General features: G+C 40.0%; 1 protein-coding gene across 14 annotated transcripts in view; it reads right to left on the bottom strand.

Annotated features, from left to right (window-relative positions):
- BRSK2 (BR serine/threonine kinase 2) overlaps positions 1–25,645 on the bottom strand; it is a 520,033-nt gene that overhangs the window by 49,924 nt on the left and 444,464 nt on the right. For 7 of the 14 annotated variants that reach the window (XM_042478053.1, XM_042478062.1, XM_042478000.1 and 4 more), the window contains exons 10-14: positions 24,210–24,374; positions 20,362–20,459; positions 17,440–17,590; positions 12,912–12,977; positions 4,488–4,511 (exon numbers count right to left, since the gene is read on the bottom strand). In XM_042478053.1, the coding sequence (XP_042333987.1) occupies positions 4,488–4,511; positions 12,912–12,977; positions 17,440–17,590; positions 20,362–20,459; positions 24,210–24,374 (504 nt within the window). The remainder of the gene's footprint in view (positions 1–4,487; positions 4,512–12,911; positions 12,978–17,439; positions 17,591–20,361; positions 20,460–24,209; positions 24,375–25,645) is intronic. The other 7 variants (XM_042478044.1, XM_042478117.1, XM_042478098.1 and 4 more) reach the window with 3 other exon arrangements.

The raw sequence follows: 25,645 nt of genomic DNA, 5'->3' as shown, positions 1-25,645 counted from the left end.
TCTAGATCAATGATGACAAACCTTTTCGGGGCCATGTGCCCAAAATAAAATTTCCCCTGGCACTGGGTAATACCCAGTGCTGAGAGTGGGGTTCTGGCCCTCTGGGACAGGGCTTCCAACCTCCAGAGCAGGACTTCTGCTCTCAGGGGTGGGGCTTCCAGGAAGGTAAAACTCCCCCGCACCACTCTTTCCATGGCCTCCAGCTGTCTCAGTTAGAAACTGGGGAAGGTCAAGGTGGGTGGATGCGTGCTGTTCCTCCTCCTTCTCCTCTGCCCAGACCTTTCCCTGCCCCCGGCTGTCCTTCTGGAGGCACCTGGAATCTGGAAAGGGCCCCTGGGGAGGAGGAGGAACAGGCATGTGTTGTTTCTCCTACTTCGGACCTTTCCCTGCCTTCCGGAGGAAGCCGGGGGCCAGGTAAAGTCCCTGGGAAGGAACAACTGGTGTTGCTCCTCCTCCCCCCTGTCCTTTTCCTACTTAGAGCTGCCTCTCTGAAACAACTGAAGGCTGGGAGGAGGCAGGGAGGAGGAGACAGAGGTGTATGCCTGTAGCCCCTTCTCTCCAGCACTATTTTCCGGCTTCCAGCTGTCTTTGAGAGACAACTGAAGGCTGAGAAATGGCAGGGAGGAGGAGCAATGGGCACATGTGTGTGCATGTGTTCCTCCTTTTCCCTGACCTGTGCCAGGTGAAATGGGGTCTTGTGCACCTGTGGCACGTGTGGTTTGCCATCACAGCTCTAGATATTGTTCAGCTGTATCTCCTAGCAGCCAGTATGGCCGTGGTCAGGGATGATGTAAGTTAAAATTCAACACTTGCATGGATGTAGATTTATTATCACTGATTTAAAACCAGCATAGATTTAAGTCAGTTGTTGACTTTTGTCATATCTTGCATTATTTTCTTCTTTGAGGAGTGATTAGGCATTAGAAGCAGAGTCAGAAATGGCCAGAAACATATGGACATCTCAGTGGCTTTCGATACCATCGACCATGGTATCCTTCTGGAACGCCTGAGGGAGTTAGGTATCCGGGACACTGTGCTTCAATGGTTCTGATCCTACCTCTCGGGTAGATTCCAGATGGTGGAGCTGGGAGGCAGCTGCTCTGCAAAAAGAGAGCTGACATCTGGTATCCCTCAGGGCGCCATTCTGTCCCCCACACTGTTTAATATTTACATGAAACCGCTGGGAGAGATCATCTGGAGACATGAAGTGCAGTGTTATCGGTATGCTGATGACACCCAAATACACTTCTCTATGTGTCCGACTGATGCAGTGACTAAGGATGGCATCTCTCCCCTGGATGCCTGCCTTCGGTTGGTAATGGGCTGGATGAGGATAAACAAACTCAAGTTGAATCCAGGGAAAACGGAGGTACTAGTGATAGGTTCCCCAAGTCCAGGGACAGAGATTTGTCAACCTGTCCTGGACGGGATCACACTTCCCCTAAAGGATGAAGTACGCAGTTTGGGGGTACTTTTCGATCCATCTCTACAGTTATCATCTCAGGTAGATGCGATGGTCAAAAGTGCCTGGCATCAGCTTTGGATGATACCCCAATTGCGTCCCTACCTGGACCGAAAGGACCTTGAAGCAGTGGTACTTGCACTGGTAATCTCTCGTCTTGATTTCTGCAATGCGCTCTACATGGGGTTACCTTTGTACCAAGTTTGGAAGCTTCAACTGGTTCAAAATGCAGCTGCTAGATTGGTCACTGGAACACCTAGATCTGACCATATAACATCTGTATTAAAATCCCTTCATTGGTTGCCAATCAGCTTCCGGGCACAGTACAAAGTATTGGTCATAACCTTTAAAGCCTTATGTGGCTTGGGCGCATTTTACTTGAGGGAACGCCTCTCCCTACATAATCCGCCCCGCACTCTCAGAATATCTGGGAAGAATATTTTGGATTATCCAAATACCAGATAATTGTCAACTTCCCACAAAGCATTTACTGTTATGGCCCCTAAACTGTGGAATGCTTTATTGGTAGAGATCTGACTGATTACTACTCTAGAAGCTTTTAAGAAAGTGATTAAAATGGACCTTTTCCGGCAGGCTTATCCCCCTGATCTTTTATAAAACTGAAGGGACATCCCACTCTGAGTAAGTGAATATGTTGATATATGGATTTTAATGTGCTGTCTTGATTTTAAGATGTATTTTATATATGGAAATTGGTGTTCCATTTTTATTGTTGTAAGCCCGCCTTGATCCGTAGGGAGAGACGGGAAATATAAATAAACTTTTATTATTATTATTATTAGTGCTGCATTATCACTATGGGATTTATTACACAAATGGGATCAGGCGTTTATCCCATGAATATCCCAGAAAAACTGTGTAATTACGCGAAACAATTTCACATGACATCACACAAAACCCGTCATTAAAGTGGCCACAAAGAAGCATTAATGCATATCTTTTTACTTTCGGGATTTCAGTGACAATGCATTTCCGATATTTATTTGCACATTTGCATGTGATAATCATTTGTGCAATTACTCACCATTTTTTGCCTTATTTGTGGGATGCTTTAAATGTGCTTTAATTTCTCTTTAATGCTGAAATTAACCCCAGTGTGATAAATACCTATGACAAAGTTGGAAGTAGGGGAAGAAAAGTTCTTCCCCTTTGTTTATCTCATAGTGCTATCAGAGCACTGGATCTGGCTAGTACACTATGTGTCCTGATCTGCAACAGGTTTTCTTCTGTTTCTAGAGCCAATTTGCACCAATAAGGGCTTTTGCTTAGGCACACAACACAGGCTTATTCCCCCATCCTGAAACGATGGTTGCAGCATCACAAACCTACCCAAACCAAATCCAAATAATGGGAGGCAAACAAGGAACTACTGCTGCTATTATAAACAGATGGAGTGATTTTCTCTCTTCTGTTGCAGGAGTGTCAGTGAGCAGTCAAGATAACAGGGTGCCCACAAGAGACAAATGACTCTGCTTTCTGCAAGTTCCCCTCTGAGGTTCCATTTAAATTTAATGAAGCAAAAGAAGGGTCATATAGGATGTCAAAGAGAATGTGTATTTCCTGCATTCAACTTACTTTACATTCAGCCTCCCACAACTGTGCCATACCAATCAGACCTGCAAATTAAATATGTGTTTACCTTCTATACTTATCTGTCTATCTGCCTACTTATCATCTATGTATCTATCTTATAGTCTACTTCGACCTATATCAAGCTCAGGATAGCTTACAAGTAAAATCATTCAAAACATACTAAGAGAGCTTAAAACAATTATAATAATTTAAATAAACAAAAAAAATGTAATTAAGAAATTAAAATAATTTTTAAAGTTTTAAACTATGTGAGTTAGCATTTGAGAGAAATCAATGAGGCCCAAAGGATTTGATGAACAGCCCTGTTTTTTCTGGTATCTGAATGAAATCAATGTTGGTACTAGTTGGACCTCTACAGGGAGGGCATTCCACACAGTTGGGGTACCATGGCTGAGAAGACCCTCTCCCAGATCCCCACATAGTGTATGCTCCTCATTGGTGGAACACAGAGGAATCCCCCCTCTCTCACACACACACCAACTTCAGTTTTCAGGCACATATATAGCAACAGCAATAGCATTTACATTTCTATACCACTTAACAGTGAACTCAGCACTCTCTAAGAGGTTTAAAATCTGTACGCCAATTGACTCCAACAAGTTGGGTACTCATTTTACTGACCTAAGAAATGATGGAAGGCTGAGTCAACCTTGGAGCCCTCTGGAATCAAACTCACAATGTTGTGGCTGCAGTGCTGGCATTTAACCACTGTGCCACCAGGCACTTGAGTGTTACCTCAAATATCTTGGTCCCAAGCTGTTTAGGGTTTTATATTCCACTATAAGCACTTTGTATTCAGATTGGAAGTAAACTGGAATTAAAATGTATTCAGATTCGAAGTGAAAATTAGCTAATGCAATTTTTTAAAAATTTGCATTATAAGCTGTCTCTTTGGTTTTGGCTGTTGTGTTTTGCACTAGCTGCAGCTTCCAGTTTTCTTTAAAGACAGCCCTGCACATGGTATATTATAGTAGTCTAATTGGGAGGTTACCAGCGAACGAACTACTGCAGTAGGTTATCTCTGTCTTGGAAAGGATGTACTTAGTACACTAGTTGAAGATAGCACAAAGCACTCTGAGCCACATGTCCACTCGGACCTCCAATGATAGGGATGCTCTTCCAGGGGGAATGCAACCCGATCTAGAACTGGCTGTTCACTCAGTTCCCAGAGCCAATCTGGCCTCTTCAAAACACAGAGAAATATTTAGGATATTGTATATGCAAGTGCACACACATGTGTGCTCTCACACAGAATGCACTGAAATGCTTCAGCCTGCAATGTTTTCCCGTTACAAAATCTCATGTCACAATATGGTATACTGTATTTAAACTATGGCAATTAAAAGGAAAATCTCTCCCTCCCCAAGAAGAAAAGGTCCCACAAGAGGAATAATCCAAAACTGGAGCTTACCCCAATGCGTCAGCGCTCGTCATCCTTGGCACAGGGGAATAAAAAGAGAAGGAGAGAGAAAGAAAGGGACGTGGAAACAGGTGGAGAGAAGAGTATGAAAAGCAGAGTGAAATATTGTTTGGAGAACCACACAGTCACAATTATTGCCACAGGCATCTGCTGCTGATGGAAGCACCAGTAAGGAACACTTATAGGAAGGGAGGATTTACTAGATAAATATTTCCATACTGCTCAGAATCATTAAAGAGGTTTGCATCTGGAAATATGGACACTGACACAGTAGGTATAGAGACAAAGAAGAAAACACAGCTTGCTTGTCCACCCTGACTTAAACCAGCTAATGGAGCAATAAACAGTATAAACTGGCTTCTTTAAAATGGTAAATCCTTATTATTAAGTACAGGGAGTTGTGCTATGGTTACTAAAATGGGTATGTATTTGCCTCCCATGATCTCTGAGAAACTTATTTTCTGTTATGCAGATCTGTATATGTACTTTTAAATGCACTGGGAATTCAGAACAACAAAATGTACAGAGGATGCAGCACACAGGCACTTTCCCCTGTGAGCACTTTGCTGAAATGTATCAAGGAATGTGTGTGTGTGTGTGTGTTCCTTTAAGTTGCTTGTTGACCTATGGTGACCCCATGAACTTCATAGGTTTTTTTAAGGCAAGGAATGCTTAAAGGTGGTTTTGCCAATTCCTTCCTCTTAAATTTAGCCTCCAGCATCTGCTATTCATTGGCAGTCTTTCATCCAATTACTAACCAGGGCTTGTGCCCCCAGCTGCAACCCAGCTTATTTAAGTTTTTTGAAAGGACTGATCTAGTTGAGACCTTCAATCAAGTAATTTTTATAACCCTAATATTAATGTATTAATATTAATGTAATATTCCTTTAATGAGGAAGAATAAGGGATTGTAAAGATAACTTTGTTTGCTTGAAAACCTGTAAAATAAATATACAACAGAAAACAAATGCAGTGTGAAACACAAAAAATTACTGCTTGTGTCTCCTAAACACAACCTCTAGTTATATTTCTATTTCTATCTTTTATTTTACTATTATTCAAGCCACTAGTCACAGAAAAACAGAAATCGACACATAGGTAGAGGACTAAACTAGGATGGGTATCATTTCATTCTTCTCATTCTGCACTTCTACCCCTCTCATCCCAATTGCTGAAGCCATTACTTTTAAAAGCTCCTTAAAAAAATACATTATTAAATACTACTTTCCTTTCAGTTAGACACTGTACCTACCTTGCTCCCCTCCCTTCTTTTTAACTGACTGTTGAAGGCCTCAAAATAACCACAGATGCCAAAAGATGTCCTTTCCTCAGAGCCACCAGAATGTAAAATTAAGTATTTGTAAAATATATTTTGCCTTTGCTCAGCATGAGACCATGCAACATGGGAGCTGTAAAGAAATCCTAAGACTTACCCAGTTAAATAATATAAATCAAAACATAATATTGTTGACTGCAGTAGTTTACTTCCATTATTTCCCTGTTGGTTTTAGGAGCATTCAGGTCCCATCCCTGTCTATGCTATGGGACTTCACTAGCCTAACCCTATCACGTCCATAATAGCGGAACAGTTAAGCCCAGAGTTTTCACCAAATTTGTGCACTTTAGGATAAACGCATCAAATTTCCCATGATGATGTTTAAACATTTCCTGATATGGACCTTCCCTTACACTTATGTCTGTTTCTGGCTCTCTCATACAGGTTTTAATTTCAGTTCTAATTTTAAAATTTTTAACTTACAAATATTGTTGGCAATGAGATAACATCCTCAGTTGCAATTGTAAGGTTCCAATCACATTAGATGATAAAACAAAAATCTAACTATTCACTAGAAAATTTTGTTAAACGGTCTAATATATCATCTCTGAAAAATATTGTTTTTCTCCCTCACTGGTCTAATGATAGCAATACACACTGATGATTCAAAAATACATTCGGAATGTTTTTGGTTGTTTGTTCAAATTGATGTTGTATGGAACATATACTGAAAGTATAAATGCGCATATATATGTGTGTGCCCATGTATGTGTGCACGTGCATGTATATGTGTGTGTGTGTGTTTTTTCAACTAAACTAGGTAGTTGACCATAGATATATATTATTTTATGGATAAAATGGGAAACTTAAGCATTAGTTTACTGCCTAAGTTCACTTGGTAAAGCATATAATTTTATAACAGTTATTTCAACTATGCTGGAAAACAGTTTACTTCATGGTGGCAAAGAACCATGGAATTAAGGATCATATTGATATAGACACTGCATGCCTTTGGAAATTTCAGCATATCAGTTTATTGCACCTTTTTTGAGCTTTGCTAAGATCTATCCATTAGATTTATATTTCTCTCACAAACTCCACTATCAGGACTTGGTAACTCTGAATCTCTTTGAACTACTTCTCCCTGTATGAATACTCCCAGATAGAATGTGTACATTGTGTGTTGTCTCAAAGCCATCTAAGTTGTAGGAGTATTTTCCTGGCATGGTATGTTCTTAAAAACATGCTGCTTTGCTTCATTGACTAAGCATCATTGGTTCTCTCTTATGAAAGTACTACACACCCTTCATTTTCCATGATGTTTTGGGCAGGGATCTATATTGAAGTTTCTGCCAAAGCCAAAAACGCAGCTTTAATTTCTGGAACTAGCTAAACCTTTGCTAAGAACAAAGCCATATCACACTCAGTGTCTTGTGCCCAAACATTTCAGGGGACTGGACATAATGCTGTAGTAATTCATACAGAATACTGTACTGGAACTGTGGTTGAGCACCCAAAAAAACTCTGAACCCCCTCCACAATGATCACCTTGTGGAATGGCAGGGTTGCTCGTAAGTAAGATTTGTGGTAATCATGGCTGTGGGAATCATGCAGGTCTCCAGATGTTGTTGGAATCCCAAAAGCCATAGCCAGGAAGGCCAATGGTGAGGAATGCTGAGAGAACAACATATGAAAAGCCACATAATCCCCATCCCAGTATAAACTGTGACTGCTCACCAAACCAGATATAGCTTCAGGCCTTAGATGCAGACTTTGCTAAAAATCACTGTCAGCATTATTCATAATATATGGGAAGAATTTTTCTGGTGGCTAAAGAATTAAAAGACAGAAACATGCATTTGTTAGTCTTCCGCCCTTCAGAGGCAATGCTTACAGGTACCTACATAAAAAAAGATTGATATCATCAAAGCACTGGTGTATGCCCATCAGTCTATAAATGTGCTAGGTTTCATACTTTCAACCTAAAGTCCATAATTTTTGGCTTAACCACTCTGCTACGTATCAGAATCTATTACATTCTTCTACCAAAAAGGTGTCAGTGTCAGACCAATACACATCCTTTGAGATCTGAGGTAGTCCTGGAAGGTCATGACAGATACATTTCCTCTTCATGTCCTGACCATTATTCTGTCTCACAGATTACTTGTATCTCCCTCCTCCCCACTGTGTGACATTCTGATTTACAGTATTACTGATGTATGAGTTAATTATTCAATTCTTAATTTCTTTTCGAATAAAAAAAATGAAATTTTCATATGTAAAGGGCTACATTTTGTTCTCAAGTGTAACTCTGTGTGTGTGTGTGTGTGTGTGTGTGTGTGTGTGTGTGTGTGTGTATGATGGCTGGTATCCCGTTAATAAATTAAAATGTTGTAAGTTAGGCTCATGACCGTTTAACTGTTTTCTGTTCATATTTATGACTATGGTACTATTGACTGTAAAAACTCCTGAGACACACCTTAAAAGCCAGTTAGCTGTTTCAAGTGACAGATTTCTGTGGGTATGGTAAGAGAGATGTTGGAGGATGACGTGTTCAGTCCTCTCATGCCAGCATGTAACCAGTGCAAAGAGCAGTAGAATGGACTCCTGGAGGGTCCTGTTGCAATTTTTCATTATATTACCACTCACTGGCAGAAAAAGGCTGGTCACTCCATCCTGCAGTACCCCACTCACCAGCATGGCAGAACTCTATTGCTCAGGACAAGGGGTTGCTTTTAAAGTGGGTTTCAGTGGTTGGATCAGGAGATAAATCATAGATATGATATTGTAGCTATGCCTTTGATGCAAGATCTTGGCCAGCATTGCCAAGCAAGTTATCTGTTCCCTTGGATGTGTGTGTATATCAACGTCTACATGCCTGCATATAATGAGTACACAAAAGCAGAAAAAGTAAACAGAATTATATAGATATATAAAATATATATCAATGCAGACACATAAATGCTATTCATCTTTGTTTCTTAATCATTTTCCCAGAAAGGGGAAGGCACTAAATCTTTTAACAATGACAATGGGCATCAAATGAACAATGGGAAAGAAAGAAGGGCAATGAGTTTTATTGAAATGAGAAATAATCCCAGGACACAATAAACCCAGCAGCGCAGACATGTGCATTTCCTACAGTACTGAAGCATGTGAACTATAGAGCTGTAGCAACCCAGAAGCAGAACTGAAGGGACAGGGCAATGGATGAGAGAGAGAGAAAAAGAAAGTCAAGAGAAAAATAAGAAGAAAGTGAATGAAAGAAAGAAAGATCAGACAAATAAGAGAGAGAGAGAGAGCACAGGAAAGGCTAGAGAAAGACAAGAGGAATGGAAAGAAAGAAGGAAAGGTCTGAAGAAAGGAACAGTGGCCTCAGCTACCAAGACAACTGTGTGCATCTAGAGGGGCAGAATCCTTAAAGATGCAGTATTCCTCTTAAAATAAACACAAAGTTAAATGTTAAAAACATCGACCAGGCACCATTTCAAAAGTGTGATTTGTTAACCCAGCAGGGGAATATTTTGATGGGGTTTTCTTTGTTGCACTCCCTTAGTACTCCTGCTGGTTTCCTCAACTATATATTCCTATTTCTTCCTTTACTATGCTTTCTTTAGACTACATCCACCAAAATTAAGTGGGGGGGGGGGATTTTTCTTCACGTTCCTTGTGAAGAAAGGAGGACTACATATTTTCCCTTTGTCTTCCTCCCTCCACACAGCTTTGTGCATCTTTTTGTGATTCTGTGGGACTAGGAGTATTCTGCTCTGTATAAACAATCCCTGGCTTCGCATACATTATATCCATGTCCTTATTAAGTAGGTTAGCATTACATCTCTATCCCCAACCCTATTTTAAACCCAAGGAGGGACTGATGCAGCCAAAAGTACAAATAATCTGTATGGTGTGTGTGTATGTGGGGAGGTGTGTGTGTTAACAGCCACTTGGTTGGAGAAAATGGTTAGTTGCGTACTGCAAGGAGGAAAAAAAGTTGAAAGCAAAGTTGTGAAAAAGGCTTTTCCCAGGGCCAATTGCACCAAAGGTCAGTACACTGAAAGGCAAGAAGATGTGGCCAAGGGTGGGCTCTCATCCTGATCTTTTTGGCAAGATTTGGTTTTTAGAACGCCATCTCCATGCCATCACTCCAGGCTGAGATTTGTCTCAAGACCCTGGCTCCTGAAACAGCGCTTGGGGACTCCCAGATGAGCACTGCACAAGGCTGCAGCTCATTATTTCCCCTTAGCTTGTGAACTTCTCAAGAGTTCCTGGCAGCTGCCCTCTTTTCCTCCAGGCCCTCATAAAGCTGAGTGCCTCATAAGCTGTGCCAGAATCAGACCATCCATCTGCTGACAGGAAGAACTTACTTTAGCTGCTCCTTTAAAACAGTATTTGGATGAAGGGAAGTAATAGTACCACTCTATTCTGCTTTGGTCAGACCTCACCTAGAATATTTTGTCCATTTCTGAGCACCATAATTCAAAAAGGATGTTGACAAGCTGGAGCATATCCAGAGGAGGGCAAACAAAATGGTGAAAGGTCTGGAAACCATGCCTTATGAGGAGTGACTTAGGGAGCTGGGTATGTCTAGCCTGTGGTAGAGAAGGTTAAGAGGTGATATGATAGCCCAATTTAAATATCTGAAGGGACGTCATATTGAAGATAGAACAAATTTGTTTTCTGAAGCTCTAGATAATAGGACCCAGAGCAAAGGATTCAGATACAGGAAAACAGATTCCACCTTAACATTAGGAAGAACTTGCTGACAGTAAGAGATGTTCGACAGTGGAATATTTGGCTTCAGAGTGTGGTGAAGTCCCCTTCTTTGGAGGTTTTTAAACAGAGGCTGGATGGCCATCTGCCGGGGGTGCTTTGATTGTGTATTCCTGCATGGCAAGGTGTTGGACTTTAAGTCTCTTCCAACTCTAGGATTCTATGATTCTAGGAAGCCTGTAGGTCTTTTACAAAGTTTATGTAATAGACTTTCTCAGCCTCAAAAAACAGGTTTGAAAACTTAGAACAGCTCAATTATTGTCAATATTATTATTAATAATAATAATTTGTTTTATTTATATACTGCTATTCCAAAGATCATAGCGGTGAACAGCAAGTAAGCTAATTAGCAAGTAAGCTAATTTGCCCCCAACAGTCTGGGTACTCATTTTAGTGACCTCAGAAGGATGCAAGCCTGAGACGAGCTTGGGCCCTTTTGCTGGTCTTGAAATCGCAAACCTTGTGGTTTCGAGTGAATGGCTGCAGTACAGGCATTTACCCACTGCGCCACCAGGGCTTGAACAGTAAGACAATGTATGTGAAACGATTGCAATATGCTAATGTATTATTACTAGATTATTATTAATATGTCACATGGACCATGCAATGGCTAAGCTCCTTTCCCCTCTATCTGAAGTATGGTCTGTTTTTTTTTGGTCAGAAATGAGGCACAGCCAAAAACAAACAAAACCAGCAGTGGATAATAAATCATGGTGGTTTTGATTTTTTAAAAACCTATTGCAGCTTAGAGAGGATGCTGGAGGCTAATACGTGAGCTATGGGCCTTTCAAAGTTGTTTACCCTGGAGTCTTTGGGCAGTGAGACTCCACATATTAAGTGAATTCAGAGATGATATTGTTATACTGGACTGAGCATCATTGCTTCTTACGTTACAGATTCTAGAAATGTAGATGCAAAAGGTTCCTAGGTAAGAATGGGCTGCAGCCTACAACTATTAGAATGATTTGAAAACTTGGCTACAACCTCAGTTGGATTCAGACAGCACCCATCAAAGGTGTCCAAAAAGAAAAAAAAAGGCTTTAATAGCCTGATACAACTATGAAGAGTTCTTCAGATGACTGTGGAAAATGTAGGCTTTACTTGAGAATAATTTTGTCAGTAGCATATCAGAGTCCTAGACTAGGTGGATTTGTGGATTGTTTTTGTAAATATTAAAGCAGATGATATTCTGCAATATTGTCACTGTTACGTTGGATTGAAAAAGAGATTTCTTAAATGCTTTAAAATTAAAACAACTCAAAGATAGCAACGGTATCTTCAAGTAGTTGAGAAAAAAATCAGTGAGAAAAAAGTATATTGACAGGTGGAGTTTGTCAAGTACTTTCTGAAATTCCATCAGCTACATCATGAGTAAGACTGTGTTCCAGTTAACAGTCTCATCCTTATATGAAACAGCAGAGCATGGAATGCCTTAAAAGCAGTCCAAGGCTGAGGAGGAAAAGGGACAATTAGCTATTGCAGGGACACAGCCAAGGGGGGGGGGTTTCTTGAGGTCCGGACCCCCCCTTCCATTAGAAAAATGAATGGTGTGTGCTGCTGCGCCGCCACACCCAAGGCCCATTATAATGGTGGCACTTAGTCTGGACCCCCCCCCCTTCCTAAAATCCTAGCTACGTCCCTGGCTATTGTCAGCTAACAGGCAGTTTGATCACTGCAATCCAGAACTAATCATTAGCCTGCATTGGATTAGGTAGCTGGTATATGTAGCACACATGTGGATCAGGCCATCTTTGCCACTGGTTAAATGGCTCCTCATAGTCAACTTTGGCTTCACTTGCCACACAGAGGCAAAAAGGGTCATGGGGACTTTGTACCACTGAGGGGCACCGTGGGATGAAGGAGTATTGATTTACAACCTTTTGTTCCATTTTCACAGAGCCTCCCCACCCCCACCCCCCACAATCTACTAACTAAGCAAGATAGTGGGGTCACAGACTAGGATAGAAGTCACTTAGTCACAAGGGAGGAATTTGTTACCCATACAGTAACCTGATCTGTCAATACAAAAAATAAATTTTGACATCTTTAATTTATTATGAAAGTTGAGGAAAATTACCATTTCCTCATCAATGCAGTTATTAAAGATGTAAGAATCCTTTCCTGCTACAGTAACAGAGGCAGAAGCTATACATAAAGCACCTGAAAACTAACTTGCCAGAATACATAAAGTAATGCTGTTCATGAAAGTTTTGGTTGCCTATCCTGTGCTGGGCCTCTTTCTTTCTTTCTGTCTTTCTTTCTTTCTTTCCAGTGCAAGCAAATTTGCCCCCAATGAAGAAGGTAAGTACTGCATCTTTAAGGAATAGCAGTGAGGTAAAGGAGAGGAACAGATTGTTGGTGGTTTATACCTTTCTTCTTTGTTGAATTTGGGATTGGCGTCACAGATATCCAGGCTTTTACTGAACATTGTTTTACTATGGCAGGAACAAAGTGAGAAAACAGAGTTACTGATGTGGACATTCATATGAGATTTGCCTGAGACCCACCCAAGTTACTCCATCCCTCTTGAAGAAATACTGTGAAAGATGAAGCCTTGTTCCTTCACTAGTTGGTGTCCTGAAGCTGAAATGATGTCACCACATAACAAAATGCTAACCCCAAACAGACTTATATTTGTCACAGAGATGTGTAATATTTGTTAGAATTCAGAAGCCACCAGTATCAAACACAGATGGAAGAATGAAGAGTCAAATTAGTAATGCAAAATAGCTTCATGTGCACACAGCTTGTGCCTTCAAGTCCGCCCCTCCCCATCTATTACCTGGTTTAGTTTGTAAGCAAAAGCCAGAAGAGGCAATATTCAAAACCTTCACTAGACTGTGGTCTGAGGTCTGCAGCAGTTGACATGATAAGAGACTAGATCCTAAAAAGAATTAAAGGAATCCAGTAGCACCTTTGAGATTAATTGGGAAGAAGAAAATTCTAGCAGAAGCTTTCATGGACTATGGTCATTTTCATCACATCCTGCATCTGGTGAAATGGCCCACAGTCCAGGAAACTTATGCTAGAAATTACTTTTTTCCACTTTGTCGCAAAGGTGCTACTAGATTTTTTTTACTTATTTTTATGCTAAAACTACCTAACACATCTATCTTTTTGAATACCAAATCCTAATATCAGTTAGCAGCTATTCCAACTAATTAATATAAAGGATTCACCAGAAAAAGGAATCCACCTTCTTAGTGGAACTAACTGTTTTCCCTTTGAGTCCATAATTTTTACTGAAACTCATTTTGTTTGTTCTAACAGACAGTTTATAAACCAAAGATTGAAGCCCATCCTATCTATTTTTGTGGGGGAATGTTATAGGAAAATGCACCATGAATATGGCAGCTGCTATGGCATTGATTTATCTTGGAGGAAATGAGTTTACATATGCCAAACAAAAACAGCTTAATGTTCTAAATCACTCTCCCCCAAGAGAAAGAACAAAAGGAAATAAAGTTTAAAGCAACCAAAGCAGTAATGGAAGAAGCAAGATTTTCAGTAGAGAAATGTTGAAACCTAGTTGGTTTTAGGTATTCACTACATTCATCTCTTTCACAGGTTATTTCCTTGGTAGCAAGAAGGGAAGAGACAGGGGAAAATATGAACAGCCAGAAACATAGGAAGATACAGTACCAAAGAAACAAAGGAACACTTTTCCCTAAGTAGATTTGAGGTGGTAACTAGCAAGATTAAAACAGACTAGCAGAATAGATACTTGCACCCTTGTGTCTCAGACAGCTAGGAAGGCCATGCACAATATCAAAATATCTTAAGCACAGACAGACAGAAAGCAATTGGAGACAGTTATGTAGTTCCTAGCACTTGGGTGGGGGCAGCATTTTCACTGTATTAAATAAAGGCTAGATTTCTTTCCAGAGTCTATTAATAATTGTTCTGTTTAGTTCTGTTTTCTCTTTTCCAAGCTATGGCTGCATATCCCTACATATTATAAAACTGATGTCAAAGCTACAGCATCCACTGGTTCTCTAGCAAGCACGTTTGTACATAATAACATGAAACATGCCATGAAAGTGCCATTCCTTACCAATATTCTGCAAATAATAATAAGAATAACTACTGGGTATGAAAGCACGTCTGAGGACTGGTAAAGAATCTTTACTAATTATGTAAGTACATCTAGCTGAGATAGGGCAGGTGGTTGTTCTCCTCAAATGCTTCATTTTGATCAGCCAACCTCTTCAGATAAACAAATAAGTAAACATAGCATGGAACTGATCATGCATCTATACTGCCAACCAATATTGGATTTCTGCCTGCTTAACTGTCATGACTTCACCCAAGGAATCCCAATAATGATAATTTGTTTAAGGATGCTGAGAATTCTGTTTTTGAGATATGTTAGAGATTTCTAGCCTTTCACCACTGAATTGTCACTCTCAGATTCCTCAGAAAAAGAAAATTACTATTAAACCATTTCTTCCTGTAGTGTAAAAATCATCAAAGAATTATATTCTTCAAGGCAGCACCTTCAGTAGCTGGAGATGATCTCCAAACATTTTTTTTGTTTGTTTTCCATAGTCTGCTCAGTGCGAAGTTGTACGATACAAGCCTTATGAAAAAATTTGCCTTTCAGCTGCAAGTGCTTGTATTTTGTTACTGTGTCCCAGTCAGATAAGCACTATATCCAGACACTTGTGGTGTAAATGAATGGCCCATGTTTTGAACAGTTACAGTGCCATTCTGTGTACTTTTTTCATCTGAAGATGAAGAGAATGTAACTTTGAAAAGCCCAGTCCTACAATACAACATTTCCTTTATAAACTTCACACTCATTAAACTATAAATTATTCAATTATTCTACATATGTTCTCTTTCTCAGCACACAATCCCATATTTACCTACTTGTAGTAACCGGTGGGTAGCACACACACTTAGTAGCGATACTCCCCATATTAACATTTGGAATACAGGTTGAATTCCTAAAATTTAGAGTTTTTGTTGTTGTTATGGCATGCCCTTTTATAAAGTGTTTGGAGAGCATTACATCATAAGAATCTCCCTGAGTATATGTCAGTTTAACAGTTCATATTATTGCTTTGTTTAAATTGTTGTTGTTGTTGTTGCTGTGTATCTTCAAGATGTTCCTGACCTATGGCAACCAGAAGGTGAAGCTATCACAGGGTTTTCTTGGCAAGGTTTCTTCAGAGGGGTTTACCTTTGCCTTCCTGTGAGGTCGAGAGTGTGTGACTTGCCCAAGGTCACCCAGTGGGTTTCCATGGCTGAGTAGGGATTCGAATCCTGGTCTCCAGGGTCACAGTCCAATACTCAAACCACTACACCACACTGGCTCTCTAGTATTGTTTACTATTAATACTGCTTAAACATAAATAAATAAATAAGCTATCAAACATATTCAGGCTGGTGACAGATGCAGTTTTATAATATTGACACTTTCTTGAGAATCCACATAACTGCAGTCTGAAAGCAAAAGGTAACAGAAACTACACAAGCTATCTTAATAACTTTAGGCAAGTTCTTAGAACCAAGAAGTGATATTCTCCCTAATTCTAGGTTACTTTCATAGATAGTGATTTCTATCTTGCTCTGTCTAGGCCAGTGTTTCCCAAACTTTGGTCCTCCAGATGATTTGGACTTCAGCTCCCAGAATTCCTGATTGTTGACTAGGCTAACTGGGGCCTCCAGGAGATGAAATCCCCAAAACCTAGAGGACCAAAGTTTGGGAAACAATAAACACCTGATTCAAACAACAGGGACACAACACAGCATGGTAACTTATGAAAGAGACTAACTGAAGATGACTTTCTAAAGTCTTGTACTGCAAGTACTTTGAAGGTAAGCAAAATCCTCAGCACCAGGGATGGTTTCTAGACTTCAGATGAAGTTGAAGTAGTCACTGGTTATAGGCCAGCAGTAGTTCAGGCTCAGCTTACTTTTGCATCTTAAGGTCTATCATATTTGATAAATGTAATCCATCACTCTTTACCCCATGGTATTTCAATATATCTGTTTATAGTTCATGACTTTTTGTTCTGGTCCATCTCAGAATTAAAATATATGATACCCAGTCATGTGCCTTCAAGAATCAAACATGACAAGTGGAGGGGGGTGGGAAATTGCTCTACTGACACTACAGACCCTTCTAGTGTGCAAAGAACAATCTAACTCCTGACCCCAACTTACTACATTTGATGACAGAAACTGTGACATTATTTCAGATAATTCCAGCAGCCTCTTGTGCTTTCTAGCTGATGGCTGGAAGAGCAGCATGAATCATACCAGCTGAAAAATGTATCCATGCTGCAAAAACAAATCAAACTAGATGGTGAAAAAATGTACAGAGAGAGTTCTTCTATATATTTCCCATATTCCCCTTAATCTCTGCAGTATTAAGGCTTTCAGACCTATTCAGATCACAAGCAAAAGACTGCCATGTTCACACTGAAGTTTATACTTTCTAGAAACACTACTTTTTGCACTCTGCTTTTCTCTGTACCATAATGGCTGGTATGTTTCCTCAGTCCAAGAGAGAACTGAAACAATACATTTTGGCATCTTCAGAGAAGTATGTTCATATTGTAGGCTGACAGCAGGAGCAATGTTTACATTTCCAGTTTAGTTGTGGTGTTCACCTGGCCCACCGAGGACTCATTTAGCATATATACACACCTCTATTCATAATTTCCCCTTAGCACTGCTTTGAAAAGCGTGAGAAAAGAAGAACAGTAACAACCCAAGGGGCTCCCTGTGATTCATTTTGCTTCCTACCAAATTTTTCATGGACTAATTCTCAGAGAAAATAGCTGTCTTGTCCTTAATATAAACATCTGTGGCAACTACTATGGCTTCTGAAACTCCAGACAAATGACACAGAGATCCTCCTGTGTTTTAGATTTGGGGACCACCTACCTCTGTCCATGCTGTGCCATTTCAATTGCTCTGCGAGCTGGAACTGGGGAACCTCCATCAGTCACGCTCAGGACCTCCATTGATTTCCTCTCTGGTCTTCGCTTCCCATGTCTGTTCAGCATTGGAGAATCCACACGCTTTCTCGGAGGGTCTTTATGTAGAGATAATGCAGTCAACTTAGCATGGCTATGAACACTTCTGGTGTCCCTGTCTGACAATAACATGCTGTCTAGGATGCCTCTCACTATATTTTCTAAATGACAGATACAAAGGAACCCCAGTGGGAAACAGAAACATAGGTACTCTTCCCTGCACTGCTAAATCTCATGCTTAACACCTCTGCCAAAATATAAGTATCTTCCAGCAGCTTTTCATGAGTGACTTCCAGCAGAACTGAAACCATTTAAATGAGATTATCAGAAATCACAAAAGGAAAAAAAATACTTTTGAGGAGCTGGTGCTCAAATAAGATATTTTTTCCTGTTTGTTTCTCTACCAAATTCTGTTTTTGTGTCTTATTTTTAGATTTCACGTATTTGTTTACCCTATAATCATTTTCTTCCACATTACTCTAGACCTCCTGCATATAGGGAACAATTTTAGATAAAGAGATTTTGTATTATTTTCCTGTAACCAACTACTTAAAACTTCCATCTTAGATGAACATCCAGGATACAGTCCTCAGCTTGCCTGATAAAAGCTTTCCATGGATGGAAGAGTCGGTTTTCTCAGGAAAAAACATTTGAAACAGTAGAGCTTTTCTGCTGCATGAGTGAGGGAAAACAATCATCATAATCAATTTTCTCCTGGACCGACCTATGTCCAACCCCACCCAAAATGTATTTAGAGCAATGGGAGAACCTCCAGAATGTCCAGGTTGTGAAGAGGACTGCAATAAAAAGATGAACTGACAAAGATTACTTCCTACCACCATCCAGTTCCAGCAGTGTTCTGGAATGTGGAATAAAAAACCTGAATCTGATGAAATTAATATAGAAGCATTTACTGCTGAGAGATCATGTAATAAAAATTAGGAAATGTGGAATCTGGCTGAAATTTGGATCCTAGTGGATGGTGATAAAATTCTGCCTCTTTGATGCTACACAACCTTCCATAACTTCAAAATGATCCTGCAATTCTCCACCCACTTGCCTTTGCAATATATTGTGTGTGTCATGCAAATGTCGTCTACCAGACTTTGGCAAAAGAAAAATAAATACATTATATCATTGTGTATATACTCAGTTTTGATCTAATGGTTCTTCGTGTCACCTCAAGGCCTCAAAACAAGTTTGAGCCACAAAGAATGGGTTAGAATAAGCATTCTTGCATGTATGGCTTTTACTTTAGTCCTCTTTGAAGTATTGTTGCTGTTGCAAAGTTTTTAAAACAGGAGACATGACTTTTCAATGGTCTGAAAAAAGTGAGACCTACTATATACCCGGTGTGGAACTGCAGCATCATGGAGTAAATACACACAGAAACTCAACCATCTACCCACCACCATTAAAGGAATAAAGCATGAAATTTGGCTCAAGAAGGGGTAAGCAAATATACTCTGAAGACGAATGGGATCACAAACATGCAAAGTATCAAAAATAAGGAGTCTCAAAAGAGTAAAAATAATACAGCAAAATATATTTTGTAACCACTTTAGCATCAACTCTAGTGGCATATAAATCCTGCAACTAATCCTTTCCATATTCCAAATTCTCCCTAACTGTCTAGAAAGTCAAACACTGTTTCTATATGACATGAACTTATGAAGGAAGTCATATTTTCAAGCAACATTTCTCTCATCTCTTTGTTTGAGACTCCAGTTTATAGCTAATGATGAGATATATGTCAGAAACATTATTACTCTCAATTACACTTTGCTCTACTTTCCCAGAGATACTGTTAGGACCAAAGAGCTGAACCCTGTTTCCTTTGGGAAAGGAAACACAACTAACACTTGAATAATGCATATGAATGCTAAAATGTGATGAGACATCACAGAAATATATTTTGTTCAGAGATACAGCTAGCACATTCAGGGAAGACTTTTTCTTTCTGCATAAAGAAATCAAAACAATAGTTTGCATTATAGTAGGAAATAAATGGTATATATAACCTTGGGGTATGAGATATAGGAAGAAAGATTGCTTCAAATAGCTGAGGAATAATATTGCACTTGTCTGCAGTGGAAGTGAAAATTCAGACACTTGAAGGATTAAGAGTAGAATGATCCTCTCTTCTCTTTATGCCAAAACATGCATCTAAATCAATGTACCATTCTTTAGGGAGTTCACTTTAAGAAATCAGAAGCACCACACCAGAAAAGTCACTTCTATAATTTCCAACAGGCTACTAAGTGAGAATTAATGAAAGAAAGAAAAGCTGCACGAATTCATTCAAATTCATCCATAACACTGGGAATGCTTTCTTTTTTCTCTTTTTGTACATCAAACTGAGAACATACTGTGAGGTGATCCAGAGATGACAGCAATCTAAAACCCGTGTACACAAGGAGCTTCCATCTGCTCAAGGTTTTTTTTAAAATTTCAGCTGTTGCAGAAACTCTATGTGTATAAAGATATTATTATTATTATTATTATTATTATTATTATTATTATTTAATTATATCCCACTCCTCCAAACGTGGCTATGGACATGGATAAGCAGGGCTGAACATTCCATAATTACCATGATTTTGGAAGCTTTTCCAATCGAGGTTCTCATGTGTACACTGGATTTCAGCATAGTGCAAGGAGCTTTCCTATTAGGCTCCATATTACAAAATATACTACAAACAACTGATCAGGACACAACTAGCCTTCTCACGTGGGGACACTACAAAAAAGAAAGAGAGACCTACACATAAATATATAAATATGTATGTGTATATGTGTATACATACACATATATCTATTGTTGATATACCTATTTCGTTTCTAGGAGGAAGATCCTCATCCTCATGACTGGGATATCTCTCTTTCCGATCAAGGAGAAGAAAATAAATCATTTTTTCTTGGTTTTCTCTGGAAAAATAACATGGCATCATTATCACTATCACAAACCTTTTATGCAGAAAATTAACCCAAATGATAGTATTTAATGTTCTAATAAAAACTTTTAAATTCTGAAACTTAGAAAAGGTAACCATGGTCCAAAACATACTTCAGAAACAATCCATTTTGAGGCTGCTTTAACTACCCTGGCTACAATTCTCAGGATTACCTAGCACTGATCTAGGACAGTTAAAGCAGTTTCAAACTAGATTGTTTCTGCAGTCCAAAAGGACTCATGAACTTCCATTTGATCCTCCCTCTGAAATCCACCTTATTTCACCTCTTTTCTACCCCCCCCCTCGGCAACACAGCTGTTTCCTGACCTATGGTTAGCAAGATAGCAACAGGCATCCTTCAAGATCTCTTCAAAGACCTCTTCACACTAGAGTTGATGCCATGGCTGTGCACCCTGCATTAAGAAAACAGTGGGAGGCTTTTCTACTGCTCTCCACCAGCCAACAGATGATTGTATTGGAGGAAGGGCTGTAGTAGAGGGGGATTTTGGTAGTTACACAATTCATTATTGTTTTATTTATTAATATTCTGATTTTCCAAAGTTGGAACTCAAAGTGGCTTACAATTAAAAACGTACAAAAATGAACATTAAAATAGTATTGAACTGATACAGTATTAAAACTAATTACTCATTAAAATAACATGCAATTAAAAAGATAAAAGCACTTAAAATTCATACAGAATTTCAACCTCTGCAATGTTCAAAACAGTGAATTAAAATGGCATAAGGTGGAGTTATGCCATTGTAACTCTCTAGCAAGATGCTAGCCATTATTTCAATGGGCACACCTTCATTAATAACTGCTCCTTGAAACTTCAGGCCAGTAAAGGTGGCCCTAAAGAGGTGACTTGACATCACACCTTTAAGCGCCAGATTGGGGAATGTGGCAAAGGCACGCCGTGGCCTCCGATCTTTTTTGGGGTAAAAAAAAGGTGGTTTTTCCATCACATTGCCAGCTTTTTGGTGTTCCTACAGCATGTGCCATCTAAATGCCATGCTGCTGGAGCGCTGCAACACTGTCTGGGCAAGCGGGTGGTGTGATGCTGGCTTGGGGGCAGCATCGGGGTGTACTTTATCTAAATGCCATGCCCCCCCACGCCACAAGTCGGCATATTGTGCCAATGTGTTCAGGCTCTTTGTCTTTCTGAGTCCACATGACCAAGAATGGTCTCTGGCTGCAGATTTCCTTCCATACCTTAACTGAGTACAATATATTGCTAAAATGTAGGCCTCTGACTCTTAACATTATCACCTTTCCTCCTACTGCATGATTTGTTGTTTTTATAGCTTTACAATGATTTGCATGTCTTGTTAGGTACATTTATTTGCAGGAGGAAGTGGTACAGCTCAAGAAGGAGTCTATCAAGATGTTACTAGCATAATGATTGAAAGACAAAGCTTCAAATCAGGATGTCTGTACAGTATTTGAACCAGACAACTGCCATGAACTACTATAAGGCCTTAGTGAAGGCATTCTCTGAGCTTTGATCCCCCTCCCTTGCATCTTGGGGAATAATGCCTTATACTTATAGGGGCGAAGATTACTGCTAGATAATGCATATGAAGTGCTTTGAGACCTTGATTAAGTATTATTTCACAAAGATGAACTATTATTAAGAAATACTTGGGACTGGAATATTCTGGCCACAACAGTCAATGGTCTAGTAACCTCTTAACTGAACTGCAGCAATGTGCTCTATGTGCAGTTTCCATTGGAAATGGTCTGGGCACTGCAGTTTGTGTAGAATGTTACTTGCTGGGTATCAACAGAGATATTGAGAGATGACCAGCTTGCACTGCTGGCCTACCACACTACCACAAGGCCTTCACAGTGGTGGCACCCTGGCATCAGAACTCCATTCCATCAGAGCTTGTCCATATGTTTTGTCACTGAAGCACCAGTTGCGATAATGAGTTCTCCCATTATCTTGGAAACACAGCCGAGGGGTATAGTCTCCCTTCCAGGTAAACAAAGGGTTAAGGATGTGTTGGATTAAGTTATATTTATTGGGAGGTGTCAAATGGCTGGAAGGAATCACAGAAATCACGAGAGACAATTGCCCAATGAGAATGGCTAGTTTCCCAGTGAGGAATATGAAAACCCAGGGTGCCATAAGGCAAGAGAGAGAGAGACAAACAGAGAGTTGGGACTGAGGTCCCTGCTGTATTTAGAATTCTGGTTATAGGCTGGGCCACGTGAATCTAAAGCTCTGGTGGTGAACCTATGGCACGTATGCCCTCTATGGCATGCAAAGCTGTCTTTGGGGACATGCGGTAGCCACAGCAAGTAGGGGCAGGGTGCACACGCGTGCACGTACTTGGCCCAGCAACTTGTCCTGGTTCCGTTTGCCTCAGGAGAACCGGGCTGCAGCAAGAAAGAGCAGGGAGTTACACATGAAAAGCCCAGCTCGTTATCACAGCCTGGTTCCCCCATGGAAAAGCAAACCATCCAGATTCCCAGTCTCCTCATGAATATCCAAACCGCTACAAGGAGGGGTGTGCACCGCCCTTCTGACTGGAAGCCTCACCTGTTCTGGGCAGAAGTCCTGTGACTTTTGGCCAGAAGCCTTGCCCCTTCTGGCTGGAAGGCCTGCATCTTGCAATGCTATGGGATTCTGGGAACTTAGTGAGGTGTAGTAAAGACATCCATGGGGTTTTCTTGGCAAGATTTCTTCAGAAGAGGTTTGTCATTGCCTTCCTCTGAGGCTGAGAGCATGTGACTTGCCCAAGGTCTCCCAGTGGGTTTCATGGCCAAGCTGAGATTTGAGCCCTGGTCTCTAGAGCTGCACACTTAAACTGCTGTTCTCTTTGCTCTTGTTATTGTGCTGTGCCTTTTGCGCTTTATTATGCTTGTTGCCCCCAGAGGTCCCTTCCCAGAGGGCAAAAGTCCAGCCCCCTGGAAGATCCCTCAGCACCAGGTGACACCTGGTGTGGGAATGCCACTGAGTTTGGGCATTCATTCTCTAAAAGGTTCTCCATCACTGGTCTAGATTCCCAGTCACCCCATGAATATCCAGGGCTCAGATCTCATAGGTATCGTGTGCAGAATAGAAAATATCTTGGTAGACACATTAGCAAATTATGTTTCTTTTTAGCCTCAGCCAGATATGACCTAGGCTATTGCAGGGACGTAGCCAAGGGGGGTGTCCATGGGGTCCGGACCAGTTAGATACAATGAATGGCACTCGCTGCTGCGCCACCGAGCCCATGTCCCATTAGAATGGTGGCACTTAGTCTTCCTAAAATCCTGGCTACATCCCTGGCTATTGTAATTCTGTAACTTTCCTGACGTCATGCCTCAAAGGAGGTGCCTTCATGCAGAATAGGCCCTTTTGCCAAAGCAGATTGCTTGTTAAGAATAAAACTTTCCTTTAAAGATCTCCTTTCTTCCCACACTCTTTCACATGCCTTTTGCTCTGTGTGTGTGTGTGTGTGTGTGTGTGTGTGTGTGTGTGTGTATTTATGCACATAAGATTCTCATCTGCCACAGGGAATTTCTCACTAATGTATTGGTTAACAGGAGAGAGAGATTTAAAGTTAGTGAGTGGTGGCAACTCAGCTAGATGATGTTCAGGGTTGCCATCTACTACATGGCACCAGTAAAGACATATTTAATTATGTTAACTTTTCGTCTATAAGCAAAAATGCTATCTTAGAAATCCTCTCCTCTGTTGTAACAAACTAAGTAAAGTTTGGATGCTTACTCTTCTGACAGCAGGTCTTGTAAAAGTTTATTTCTGTCACGAAAGCAACCTAATGAGTGCATGCTGTCTAAAACATCAGGATCAATGTCCTCCAAGGAAGGGAGAGAGCGAATTTGCACTTTTCGAGGAATTGGTTGTTCAGGTTCTGGCTCATTCTTACCCCCTCTGAAAAAACAAAAAATACAACAAATAAAATATGGAAGCATTCAGAGTAATAATAAGACTGCAAATCACCTATTTTCTCAAGTTCTTACAGTTTCAGAATTCAATAAACTTTTTAATATCTTGCAGACACAGCTTTTTAAAAAATAACTCAATTAAGAATATGCAAAGGGATCTTTCTGTACCTTTGAGAGTAACTGAAAGAAAGAAACTGGTAGTGTGAATGACTTGGCTTTTATTGTGCCTTCATCACGCCTTGTTCCCATAACTTTTTAACGGAGTGAAATGATGTAATATTCCAGTTGTAACCCTCCCATGTTTTTCCACAATTCTTCTTCTTCTTTTTATTCCACAAAAAATCAATAAGGATGGAAAGACAGAATAGTTCCACAATGTTCTGGTAGCACTAGGTGCCATACATCTGGAAGTGTCATAAGAGCTGTGCAGTGCTTCAAGGCCATATGTTTGTAAATTATGTGGCAGACTATCCCTGCTGCAATTATAAGTGTTGACTCAAGAATAAATGAAATTTTGGGCAACATGGCTAGAAAGCATAGCTTTGTTTAGTGAAGAATAATATCCTGAAGTATAAACTGTGAATAAAGTATCACTTCCAAAGCCTCCACTCAAACAGGTGTGCATTAGAAAAAGGCATGTGTAGGTGCCTGCATATTTATGAATGGTTCTGGATGTAGCTTCTGTTTTAATAGTGAATTTGAAATGACTCATTTATTTCATATGATTAGTGTTTGAATGAGGATATCCCAACAAAATAATTAAGCACAGTCTAATTTAGCGTATTTTCAAATACAGTTGTTCAAAATAGATGTTGTATTCAGTCTCTTCAGGGAAGGGTCATTCTAAGTGGGAAATGCTACTTTATTTAAATGATTTACAATTGGCTGCCAAAATATCTAATCTCACATCAACAAAGGGGGAAAATCAAACTTACTATGGGAAAATACAGCTGTTGCATTCTTTTTAATAACTGAAAGAGATGTATGTTTGAGCATTAGGGAAGATAAATACTAAGTCTTCAGAAAAATTACAGAAGAAGAAAAATTTCAAATGGCACATCTGCTGGCTGGAGATCATAGCAGTTGCAAACCAACATATATGGGGGCAATAGAATGGGGAAAGCTTTACAGACTTTAAAAAGAATCTCTGCTGAATGATGTCACTACAGTCATTAGCAGATCCATACATAATAAGAAATGTCAATATCATAAACATGTTGCACAGCTGAAGGGAAGAGAGAGGGTGTGTACATAGGG

The sequence above is a fragment of the Sceloporus undulatus genome, chromosome 1, assembly GCF_019175285.1.
Source record: "Sceloporus undulatus isolate JIND9_A2432 ecotype Alabama chromosome 1, SceUnd_v1.1, whole genome shotgun sequence".
NCBI classification, from domain to species: domain Eukaryota; kingdom Metazoa; phylum Chordata; class Lepidosauria; order Squamata; family Phrynosomatidae; genus Sceloporus; species Sceloporus undulatus.
The sequence above is the reverse complement of the archived record's forward strand: the minus strand, read 5'-3'. Positions and strand labels throughout refer to the sequence as shown.